Below are 12,415 nucleotides of genomic sequence, written 5' to 3'. Positions count from 1 at the left end.
AATGATAGAGATTTCGACACACTTTTACTGTTAACCACTTGCGTCCATTTTCTCAAAATCACCACAGGGAGAATCGGCAATAATCTCTCTGAGGGTTGCCTACCTGAATGTTTCGACCATACATGGGCCCAGATTGGAGATTGTATTTCAGTCTGAGGCTGGTTATACTCGAAGAGGTGGTGAGCCTTGACTCTAAGCGGTGGTAACCATCGGAGAGATAATTGCTGATACCACAGGGTGGAAATGGCGCAATTGCTCCCGGCTTTGTTGAAATGATGTGCTATACATCCGTGTATGCGTGGTATAGCTAGAATGCGCTATACATCCATGTTGAAAGTAACTCTTCCTGCATTATGCATGTACATGTAAGTAAGTAGGTGTCCCCGATTATTGTTGACTGGTGACTTCCAAGAATAATGAATAATCAATGAACACAAACCGTAGGTTAAATTGCGGACACTAATCCCCTCGGGCGTATTGCCGTCTTTTGTTAAGCATTTCAAACAATAGTTGGCAAATGATGCACTCGGCTCATCTCTAATTTGTTTTGTTCATTCTGATTGTTTTACCGATTGGGTACGATCAAACAGCATTCACTGGTAGCCAGCCCGGTTGCTATTGGTATCTCCCTCTGAGAGCGCGAATGTCTGAGAGCCTCGCATAGGCCGGGTTTATGAAGAGTTCACGATCACGCAGTCACTTTTCAATAGTCACTTATATCACTTGACGTGAGCAAGTTTGTTTTCTGGCCGCTAAAGCGCCGCTCATACAAGCGATTTGAATTGCTGCAACTTGCAACTAAAATCGCTGCTACGTGCGACAAAAAGATCTCTCGTCAGCGGTTAAAACCGATAATCAGCGGTTTTATATTGATCGCCGTTGCGAGCACCTAATTTTTGTCGCCGGCACCTGGGATGACGTACCACTGCAAACGAGCAATGCCGCATGCGATCGAGAACGCGATTTAAATCGCTCGTTTGCGGGACGCTCTGGGTTTACAAGCATGACATGATACAACCTGAGGGTGAGAAGTACCAATCGTGTGTGTAGCCCGCAGGCTCTTTAGAAAAGACCTGTTCGTTCTTCATTACTCGAACGACAAGTATAACGTGATACGGGAACGTGAACCCTCGACCCTGCATGGGAGGGCGGTCAAAATCATAGAGCGCGGTTTACCAACAGTTTTGCAGTTTAAAAATTCCTCGGAAAGTGACTGTGATCGGATCGGCGGAGGTTATCATATGCAGTCAGATGGAGCGTTGCGGAAGACTATGGAGCGTTGTGGAAGACTAAGCTACGTGCAGCAGCCGATTCACGTAATAAAACTCACAAAACTACGGATAAACTTCATTTCTGTTTGTGGAGATTGTCACGGCGGTGCGATTTCGTTACCGAGACAGCGATTTGTGTGAGCGTGTCACACGTTTTAGTTCGCTTTACCGTTTGCAGATTTCATTCAGAAAAAAGTTTCAAGTGTAGAACTTTAATTTTCACTGTTCCGTTCATGAATTAAGTTTATCGAAATAAACGTCAACCGGAGGGGACGAATGTGCGACACACTCAAGATGGGCGTCACAGTCCCCGAGGTGAGTGAGGATAGGAATTTCCCGGATTTCCACCGAACGCGATATCGCTTCATTTCATACTTTTAATTGTTATAATAGCGCTTACATAAGTTTGGGCGTTTTTGGCCATTAGCCATAAGAGGTTGGGCACTTTACCGACTTCCACGCTCTTAGAAATAAGGGTTTTTCGGCAAACACAACTCATGCACCCCGTAGACATTTTTCAGCGATATAAAAAAACCCGACGGGTTTTTCACAATCTAAGGAATTCACCATTTGGGGTATTTCATTTTACAAAACCTCTGCTGGTGCATATTTGTGTTTGCCGAAAAAAACCTCAAAAGGATTTTAAGAACCAGAGGGGGATTAGTACAGTTCACAGCTTCTTTTCATTTCGGGAAAGTCAAATGCAATAAAGCCGCGTCAAATCTCAGTGTAGGTTTCCGGTAAACGCGATTGCGACAACGTTCGCGTTATGACTTTGTTATTTTGGCGTTTTGGCAAAGTCCTCGAAAGCCCAACGCCTATCTCATTGTTCGACCTCATTTTAAGGATGCCGAACAACGGGATAGGTGTTACCTTGACGTTTCTGGGGCTTTGCGAAACCTCCCTATTTTCCTCCCCACCCCATTGCCCATTCCTTGCCGATTTAGGGCTGTCGTCACCAATGAAGGCTGTCTTGTGCGTGCGGGTGTGCGTGAGCGTGTGTGGTCAATGTTATCAAAGTATGCCCTGATAACCTTTTGATGAGATAGTAGCAATGTGAATTTAATTTGTTTAAAGACAATAGACCAATTGAAACCTATACAATGAGATGCAGAGTACAAAGGACGAGGAGCTATGGCCTGCGGTTTGAGTGAAATACGGTGAAAAGGTTCGAGCGGCCAATCGAGGATCTTCGCCTGACTGATTATTCATGAAAATCATAAAATGAATTACCATAAATAATTCACAGGGTGTTTTGGGAGTTTGAGTAAGCAACCAGACGTCGTTCATTGAGTTGTGACCATGTTTGCATTAGGTAAATTGATTTGGTGCGATGGTAAATTTGCGTCAACAAAATAATACATGTAATAATTAGCGCCTCCAGGCCACACTTTTTTAATAAGTTGGATTATAAAATGGCCTTGCTTGGACTGTTGCCGGTACTTTGTGGTCTCTCAGTTACATACTTTGGGACATACCCATAAGAAGTGACAATAAACATGCATTTAGTGCATTTCTTATCTCAAATGTGTGTGTGTGGGGAACAAAAAAAAATTTTTAAATATTTTTCTTCAACCTCAAAACCTGGGAGGGGGGAAATTAAAAAAAACAACAACATTTTTTTCATTTTTTAAATTTCATTTTCAGTCTCCAATCATACAAGGGGGACAAAAAAGAATCAGAAATTATATTTAATAAGTCCACAGCCAATGACTGATACACAAGTTCCAATTGAATGGTTTATCACCAGTATGAATCCATATCCCTCAGGTGACCACATTCATAACTTGAGTTCCCATTGAATGGTTGAATTTGGTTGAACAATTTAATTTGGCCTGAGTTCCGGATGCAGTGACCTTCGATGTTCCACAAACGAGTGATTGCCACTCGCACGGACATGTAACTCGACTTCCCCACAAAGATTTCATTTGTTCCGATTAAAAACACTAACAATTTACAGGTATACATGTACATGTATATACAATGAACAATTTTTCTGCAGAAATCTGTCGCCTTGGTCGAAACCAAGGATCCGAAATATGAGGAGAGTGCGGAAACTCCCGATGTATCAGCTAGCAATATCTGGCATGGCTTCACCCAGGATACCACCTTTCATGGGGTGCGCTTTGTCACCATGCACCAGGCAGGCCTTTTCAGAAGGTAGGCGTGGGCGCATGCACCTTTGTGAACCGAATAAGTGAGTTCTCGCAAATCCCCCGCAAAGGGGAAAGCCTGTCCCATTGCTCGACATCGTGATCAGGAGCTCGGACAATGGGATATTATAGGTGTTCGCGTTGGCGCTTCGGGGACTTGATGGCTTGATGTCGCGCGACATACCGGCCTCCAGGACACGTTGCGGCCTGAAAATTCCCGACAAGGACAATTTTTGTGAAGATCTAGTTACCAGTAGTAACAAGCATTTGAAACCAAAGTGGAGGTATTGGTTGTCTAGATAAAGGCTAAAACCGCCGAGGCGGGAGCCGAGATTTTGGGTGATATAGCCCAGCTCCATGCTCCCGCGAGGGAGAGCGTTTGCGTTGGAGAAGGATACGACTGACATGGTTCTTTTACGCTGACGAGAAGCAGACCATTTCCATTGCATCGCACTAGCTTTTCTGCGGCTGCTTCGCGATTACTTGCCAGCGAATTTCCGACGAAAGTAACCTTAACCTTTCTTCCCACACCAGACTTGCATGGGCAGTGGTCATCCTCGCCGCCAGTGTCTACCTCGTCTACCAGATCCAGGAACGAGTGCGCTTCTACTCAAAGGAACCAATCCTTGTCGCTGTTGATATTGTATTCAATGATACACTGAGGTTCCCCGTCATAGCCATTTGCAACCAAAACCAATTCAAGTAGGTTTGATGCTCTTTTGTTTAACTTAACATCAATGGCTATTTCAAACGATAAACTTGCTGTTGAAGGTACCGATATATTTAACGCTTGCCATATGATACCGAAAATATATAACCTCGCCTCATATATTTTTGATAATACCCACACTCAATTGAAACAAGACTTTTTGAGGATGACTAAAATGTCTTCACCATGTTTTGGATGAGACCAGTTTGACAAAATGAGGCGAGTAAGGCGAACCAATCATCCGAATCATTCACGATCCTTAGTCATTTATTTGAGACTCTCTAAAAAATAAAGTCGTTTTTTAGCTTCTGAAAAGCCATTTGGGATTTTCAGCTTACACAAATATCAACTCGTATAGGTTTTCCATGGACACGATCAAATCTCAGTCCAGAGGTGTGTCAATTCTCTGAAAAACTTCTAGGGCACGCATTTTGCTGTTGGCTAAAAAAACCTAAAATTCTTTCAGAGGCTCAAAAAGCTTTATTTTTAAGATTGTATGCTTGTCGAATGATGTAAGGTGTTTGGTCGGTCCCCATATTTCAGTGTTTTCACGCAATAGACATGAGCCAGAGAGACAATGACTTTTCAATAGGGGAACCACCCGGAACCACTTGCCCAATCGGCATTGGACAAACGCCAGCGTTCGCTCAATTAAACATTATCTCCAGCAGTGAATTTAATTTACAGTTCGCAATATAATATGACCTACCACTCGATTAATAAGGCCTTGAAGCGGAAACTTTCATTAAACGATACACTTCAATGCCGTCATTTATGACCACACGTGGCCATTAAGTTAGTTTCTGTTAATGAAATCATTTCGCACATACTTTTTTGTCAGTTGTATCAAGTATTCATAAAGACTTATGAATACTTGGTTGTATTCATGTCCGATAAACCAGCCCGCTGTCTCACTTATTTCAGATTTAGTGCTGCAGTTAAGGATAAGTCGAACTCCTACTTAGCACAATTCTTCAACAACGAATTGACTCCCCCAGTCAGCGTCCAAAAGTCTGACCCAAACGCCACAACACCCATCACGCCCAAACCCCCGGTCGGACTTTGTACGAAGAGCAAAGCAAATTATGAAGCATTCTTGAATAAAACGTGGGAGTATCTTCTCAGCCATCTGGGGCATCTGCCACAAGACATGATCGCCAGGTATGGACATGTCTTCAAATCAGCCTTTCTGGCACTCTCAGCAGCTGAAATCCTAGGCACAGCTTTACGGGGTCAGACTTCTAATGGTTGGCTTGCCATGAATATTTCAGAAAAATGTATCTCGTCTGTTAATACTTGAAATCCAAGAAAAGCGTTTCTGTAAATAGATTCAAATCAAAACAACTCGTCTCTTAATATTTGGACATAAAAATCACCTTATTTGTCGGTGCTTTGAAGTACTTTGAAACACAACCTGCAAGGAATGTATGATATTCGTTTCTAAATTATTCACACCGGTTGGTGCTCGTGCACATCATTTCAGGTGTCGCTTTGGTAACGAAAATTGCAGCTGGGAAAACTTCGATCCGATCATGACAGACCACGGACTGTGCTACAAATTCAAAGGTCTGAAGTGTCCAACGACAGGCGTGTACAAACTGCCAGACACGAAAGCGGCAGGTCAGTAAAAAAGGTCGAAACCACTCAGTAAATACCAGTATACATGTAAATTTCAAGAAAAACTCTTACTTTGAAACCATTTTGGATTCTGGCGGCCATGTTGGATTATAAGCCAAACCATATTTCAGGTGTTTGTGACCGAGACGAAGAACTCGTCTGTGTTCCTAGAATGACCATTTTAAAGAACGCTAGTAGCATGAAACCAACACAGCACGATGCAAGTACATTTATCAGGAGTCCATTGTTCGACTCCAAGGGAAGTGCGGTGATATTTAAAAAAGTGAAACTCAGGGTTACCGGATTAAGCGTCGTTTCCCGTTTAATAGGTTTCATCTTCATTTTAGGTTCAAAAGCGGGACTCAATTTACTCCTAAACACTGAAAGTTATGAATACTCCCCGGGTCCACACGCATCCGCGGGCTTCAAAGTGGTGGTCTACGAGCCTGGTGACCTTCCTGTATTCGAATCGCAAGGAGAAGGCATCGCCCCTGGAACATATACGTTTGTTGGCTTAAGTTATGACGAGGTATGTCATGGCCAAAGACAATCTCCCAATGGGAGGACAGCTAGCAGAGTCAGTACACGCTGGAAGTATCACTAAGCAATCCATACCAATGGCGAGGCTTGGAGATTGGAACAATTAAGGGGCCTGATGTTGACATCTATATCCCATCCCGTACTTCCCCTCCCCCTAGTAAAGTTGAAATTCCGGCTGATTATTGACTGATTTCCATGATGTAGTTTTTTGTGTGCATATTTCAGACACTTCGGATCAACAGCAAGACAACAAATTGTACGCATGGGACCAAACTAAAGTATTTTGACAGTTACTCGCAGCTGGCATGTCTTGAAGATTGTGAGGCCAGGAAGTTTGTGGAGAGGTGCGGGTGCAGGAAGTCTTCGCGCTGGAAGGATGACGGTAAGGAGGAATGGGTTCCAATTGAAGATAGGGTGGGTCAATGGGTATGGCCGGCCGAGGCGACGAAGTTAAAAGTTCAAGTTTGATATTCAAAGAAGGGCACTTTGCAGGCACTCAGGTTTTTCATATTTCTTTCATCCGAAATTTAGCCTTTGCATAATCATTGCAGTTGTGTGACTTACAGAAGAACCCGGTATCACCCTTCTATCAAACTAACAAGCATTGTATACCAGCTGGATTCATACAATCGAGATCATGCTTGAAACATCACCTATATGAGTTTTTAATACTGGCATTTGCCATTTATGTCCCCTTCGAATCGTTCATTTGAGATGGAGTATACCAGTCCTGAACAGAAGCGAAACATATCCATGTACAACCTTTTTGAAAATATTTATCTCTCCTTTTCCACATATGTTCCTTCTCATTACTTATTTTGCTTGCGAAGGACCAAAATATCGACTTGTGTATCAAAAAAGATCAATGGTTCGCCTCACTGGGTGCGGATGAACTCATAGTACAGACACAGGCAGGGCAGATCCGCCTCCAAGTTTGCGAACTTCAGACTTTGAAGATGTGCATGTCATGCCTTGTCACATTTCACTGAACATTCTTCGCCTTTTCAGGTACTCCGCTCTGTACAGTGGCAGATTCGTTATCGTGTAACGGTAAGTGTGTTCTTCTTCTTGAGCGTTCGCTCTGGCGCTTGGGGGTGATTTATGGTTAGGCACCAATTGGTCGACGAAGCCAGAGGTTGAGTCCACGCAAGCTATACTCATGATTCTCACTTGGCGCTGGGGTCTATTACCTCCCCTGGCATAGACATCAGATAGACACCAAAGAAACTCGGTTTTAAGTCTCATTCGAATGACTGTGAAAAGCCAGGTATTTTAGTTCCTTGAAAGTCATCCCGGTACATCCAGAAGTACAATCCTGGGTTCTCCCCGGGATCGAACCCGCGGGCCCAATTGCGTGGTAGCCAGCAGTGTTAACCACTGTAGGCTATGAGACTCCTTCATACCGTACCCGAACAGTAAGCAGGGATTTTCTATCTTGTTCTTAGGTATCGAAAGCACTACCACAAACATCACCAACACAGGGTGTGTCGTCTGTGACGCTCCATGCGAATCCGTCAACTTCCCGACAAGCTTTTCGTTCCTGAAGACCTCCAAAAACGACATCACAAAACTTGACGGTCATTTCCTGGAGAAGATGATGAAGGCCAACCAGGAGGCCCGTGACCTCCGCAGCAACACCGACACAAATTTGTACCAGAAGTATTTAGGTCCAATGAAAACTTTTAAAGAAACAGCAGTTAACGCCCGCAAGGTATACGGCGAAATATTTTCTGCTGACGTCAACAAGCACAGGGAAAACTTTACGAAGGTGGCTGACAGGTGTAAACACTCCCTGAACAAAACGGCACGATATTTCGGGGTGATGGGTCAAATCTATGATGAGTTCTTCTACAGTCCGGCCTCACTACGCTTCCCTGATGTGACGCTGGGAGCAAAGACATTAGCCATGAACGTCGAAGAGGCACTCAAGATCATTACAAGCCAGAAGCGACCCCCGACAACGGACGAAGGAGACTTCGTACGGATGGTGAAATTTGAGCTGAAAAACATGAATTCCACTCTCCGCGACTCCGTCAGCACGTTAAAGGATATCCAAGAGAGATACACTTCCGCTTCTCCAGTCATGCCGTACTTGACGCCAGCAGACATCGTCGCGGCCTTACCAACTTACGATGGCTTCTTCTTCAAAAGGCCAATCGTTGATTCAGCGGAAAATGTATTGAATAAGGGACGCTGCAATGAATACTACAACCTCGCCGAAGCCAACCAAGCCCACCTGAAAACTCTCCTCGACACATTGAACTCGCACGATTCGACAAAACCGGTCGACTGGGCAACATTTACGGCGAAGAGGGATTCGTTTATAACGGATACGCTGAAATTAGCCAATAAACGAGTCGAAGTGATGAAGAAGTTTCTCCAAGGCGCGATGGAGTATGTGGATTGGAAGAACCAAACAATGCTTCAGCACGAGGCAGCTTCTAAAGCAATGACTGACGGAATGATTAACGACCTGGATTTCAGGTTCTCTGACTTCAAAATAAATGCAAAATACGAGGCCTGGGTTGATAACCTTAAGGATAAGGGACTTTTGGACATGAGTAAGATTGCAAAAGATGCCAAAGCAGCTGACCAAGGAATCGAATCCGAACGCTTTCAGTACACGATTTATAAACTTCGGGAGTACCTAACGGAGGCCAATGCGAGATTCTCGCGTTTGAAGGAGATCTTCGATGTGTGGAAAAACTACGTATATTCAGTCAGTCACCTTACGACCATCCTCATAGTATGGGTCCAAGGGGGTCCGCAACAGCCCACGTGGAAGAAAGGAGACAAAATGGCCACGGTCGCCCTGGACAAATTTGCTTGCTCTCTATTTCTGCAAGATACTAATAATCAGAGAAAAGTTTACTGGAGCCAGTATTTCGAACAAGTGAAAAGTGACCTTCAGAGAGTGGTAGAGGTCATTGCCCCGCAGTTTGAGGAGCTGAAAGCATTGCTGGATGAGTATTCTGGAGAACTGGAGCCAACCGGAACATTCTATAAGTAAGTCATCTCGTTTGACTGGAGTCAAAGGTACCATCAAGTATGGGTTAAAGATACTTGGTACCATTCAGCTTCATGTGGAGGTGCCGTTGTTACCAACTTGGCCCCCCTCCAAATGCTGAGTGAGGTTAATGACTTTGAAACGGATGCAGCATTTAAAGGCCCACGCCGTCAATGTACATGTACATGTACATTGTTTTGTCTGTGCAACATGTTAAAAGAAATAAACATTTCTATGGAAGAGCAACAAGATGCCAACGTGATAAAAGTAGTCTTCATGGCGTACAGCACACCGTAGGCTTTACTAGTCGACTTCTTTATGATCAAAATCAACAAAAACAGTCTCTGGGTGTATCTAGATTAATATCGGTGCTCACAGCAGCAAGGCTGAAATTAACATCTAATGGTGGTAATGGTATCTTACAGAAAAATCTCAAATTCAGTTTCAGATTTTGCATATTCCTAAATGCCATAATCAAATAGCCTAGCGACGATTTTCTCACTAAGTCACTGTCTCTTACGTCTTCCTTTCTACTTCAGGAACAACTTCGCGGAGGTGGACATATATTTCCAGGAAATGTCTTACCGAAAGGTGGAGCAGCAGTTGGCGTATGACATTGTCGCCTTACTCAGTAAGCGTAACTCTTAGCTATTCGTACCTTTGAGCAAAGGTCAGCCTGCCCTGTAAACCAAGGCAACGCTTGACGCCGTGATTCTGGGCACATACACGAGTGGGAGACTTTTTCCAACTTCTTAACGGTTTCTCTAACTATTTGCTTGATTTATCCGACACAAGTCCGACTTTTCTCTGAAAGGTCGGATTTCTAAAAAACCTTTGAAAAATACCAGGGCTTCCCAAAATAGGACATTAAAAATTTAAGGCCTATGTTGATTAGCCGCAAAAACTAATGAGTTTTTGGTTGGGGTAACCCAAATACTCAGAGTGCCTGCCCTAAATGTGAACATACTACATGTAATTCGGTAACTCACTGAGATCACTTGAAGTGGTCTGTTCACACCTCACTTACCTCATTCGACATAAGGCTTTGATCTTTTATGCTCTATTTTGGACGCCCTGGTATTTTCACAGGTTTTCTAGAAATCCGACCTTTCGGGGAAAAGTCGTCACACTTTTGTCGGATAAATCAGGAAAAAGCCTCCTGCTTATGTCCCGCACCCAAGGAGCCATTGGGGCGCCCGGAGATCGGAGGTTTTAGCATCTCTTCAATGCGGTAAAAGTCAAAGACATGAAAGAGTGAGGATGCACACGCAGTTCTAGCCTCAACAAGACCACGTAGCCTACCTTACGTTGTTCATGAACAAGGGCCTATTTTTTTTTCAGGTGACATCGGAGGGTCCATGGGACTTTTGGTTGGCGGGAGTTGTCTGACCGTGATGGAACTAATAGACACGGTTATCATAGTATGCCAGCTGTGCCTGGCCAAGAGAAAGAAAATTGGACCGAAAGGACAAACAATTAACGTTGTAGAACAACGGTTTTAAGAACAGAATGTACAGTAAACTTAGAACTTGGGTCTTATGCATCTTATACCACCCCCACACCCCCATACCCCACGTCCAGGCGTAACTGTAAAAATTGAATTAGTGTCGAATTATATAGTGTGCCAACATTCTTTCTACCATTTTTCCGAGTTTCTGTCGATACAAAAACTAAGCACATGTAGTACCGGGTAGAGTCTATGAGGGAACTGCTGATGAAATAACTGTATTGGTAACTCGATATGACCCTAAAGATACTGCCGATGTTGTGATTATACTGCATGAAACGCACCCTTTCAGTAAACATTTTGAATTTTCTTTTAACACAAACTGCTTTAACTTTAGTGTAACTGTTGACTCGAGACCGTTTTATCATCATCATCATGATTACTTATGTTTTATTGTTGTAAAGTCTTCAGAAAATGCATGTGCATTATTATCGTTCATTGAATTGTGACCACGTTTGCATTAGGTATAAATTGACTTGCTGCGATGGTAAATTTGTGTCAACAAAATAATAAAAATAACTGAATACATGTATACATGTATATATAATAATAGTTATTTACTTTATATATCACCACTTAAAAATTAATTGTCAGTGGCGCTTAACAAGTGATGAATAAATATGCACAATCATATCAAGATACAGAAAGATACTTTAAAACACTTTTCAAAAACCATTAATAATTTTATTCCCCCCCAAAAACAATTTTTTTGCAGTAAGTGACATTATCATACCCCAAGTGAAGTGATCTGGCAGACAAGACCACCATTCAACTTCAACCAAAATTACGGACAGTGCTCTAGGGAACGGCTTTTACAATACAACACAAACCCCACTGCTCTTCATAACTGTGCAGACTTTATTTTTAGAGAAATGTGCGAAAGATGCATGAAACATTTATCGCATGACCTGAGCGTGCAATACAAATATTCAATAAAAATATTTTAGTTTTCTCTTGAAATGGACTATGATACTTTTGTCATTGGTCTCCTCTTGTTGACTTTCCCATCACGTGTCCCCCGACATGATTGTCCGGTAACTAAGGCAGTCCTCCACAGCCTGGATCACGTGAGTGACAGATGAGTCACATAAGCGTTGGCAATGAGTTGACCGACCTAAACATGAAGATGGATTCCTGGGAGGAGGTAAGTGACGGAGTTTGGTCGAATTACTGGGCGTATCGAATTCAAGGCAGTGCTACAGCTCTTCAAAGCAATAAACGGACTTGCCCCTACGTACATGTTCGGGCTCCTCCCGTCCTACGACTCTGGGCGATCCCTGACGTCCGAGGACAAATGTTTCCTGAGGATCCCCCGGTATCGCCTGGAGATGTACGGTAGGGGCTTCCTTTTCCTAGCGGCAAGACTTTTGAATGAACTTTGGTGTTGACATTCAAAATGCTAAGACTGTTGCCATTTTCAGGCATGGGTTAACAATGGCTAAAGACCCAACTATTCAGACGCTGTTTTCGAATGGCATTGGAGCAAATAGTTTGGATTTTGCCGTATATAAATGTAATTTCATTCCTTCATACTTAGTATTAGCGATACGTCTATCAAACTAATGGATTCGACCAGAGACCTATTGACCGCCAACCGAGAGTATACCAACC

General features: G+C 43.3%; 1 protein-coding gene across 1 annotated transcript; it reads left to right on the top strand.

Annotated features, from left to right (window-relative positions):
- Nucleotides 1-1,363: 1,363 nt before the first annotated feature.
- Nucleotides 1,364-11,677, top strand: LOC135487907 (uncharacterized). The gene is made up of 11 exons (XM_064772131.1): nt 1,364-1,586; nt 3,274-3,431; nt 3,959-4,126; nt 5,058-5,294; nt 5,617-5,753; nt 6,098-6,279; nt 6,516-6,672; nt 7,299-7,340; nt 7,736-9,296; nt 9,837-9,928; nt 10,639-11,677. The coding sequence occupies exons 1-11, from the start codon at nt 1,548-1,550 to the stop codon at nt 10,797-10,799; spliced, it is 2,934 nt and encodes a 977-aa protein (XP_064628201.1). The 5' UTR covers nt 1,364-1,547; the 3' UTR covers nt 10,800-11,677.
- The last annotated feature ends 738 nt before the right edge of the window (nt 11,678-12,415 follow it).

Source organism: Lineus longissimus, chromosome 5 (assembly GCF_910592395.1).
Source record: "Lineus longissimus chromosome 5, tnLinLong1.2, whole genome shotgun sequence".
Taxonomy (NCBI): domain Eukaryota; kingdom Metazoa; phylum Nemertea; class Pilidiophora; order Heteronemertea; family Lineidae; genus Lineus; species Lineus longissimus.
This window is presented reverse-complemented; position numbering and strand designations above follow the sequence as displayed.

Coding starts and splice junctions, on each gene's coding strand:
- LOC135487907 (XM_064772131.1), top strand. CDS start 1,548: ATGTGCGACACACTCAAGATGGGCGTCACAGTCCCCGAG. Junction 3,432..3,958: donor CAGGCAGGCCTTTTCAGAAG/GTAGGCGTGGGC, acceptor TTCCCACACCAG/ACTTGCATGGGCAGTGGTCA. Junction 5,295..5,616: donor CCACAAGACATGATCGCCAG/GTATGGACATGT, acceptor ACATCATTTCAG/GTGTCGCTTTGGTAACGAAA.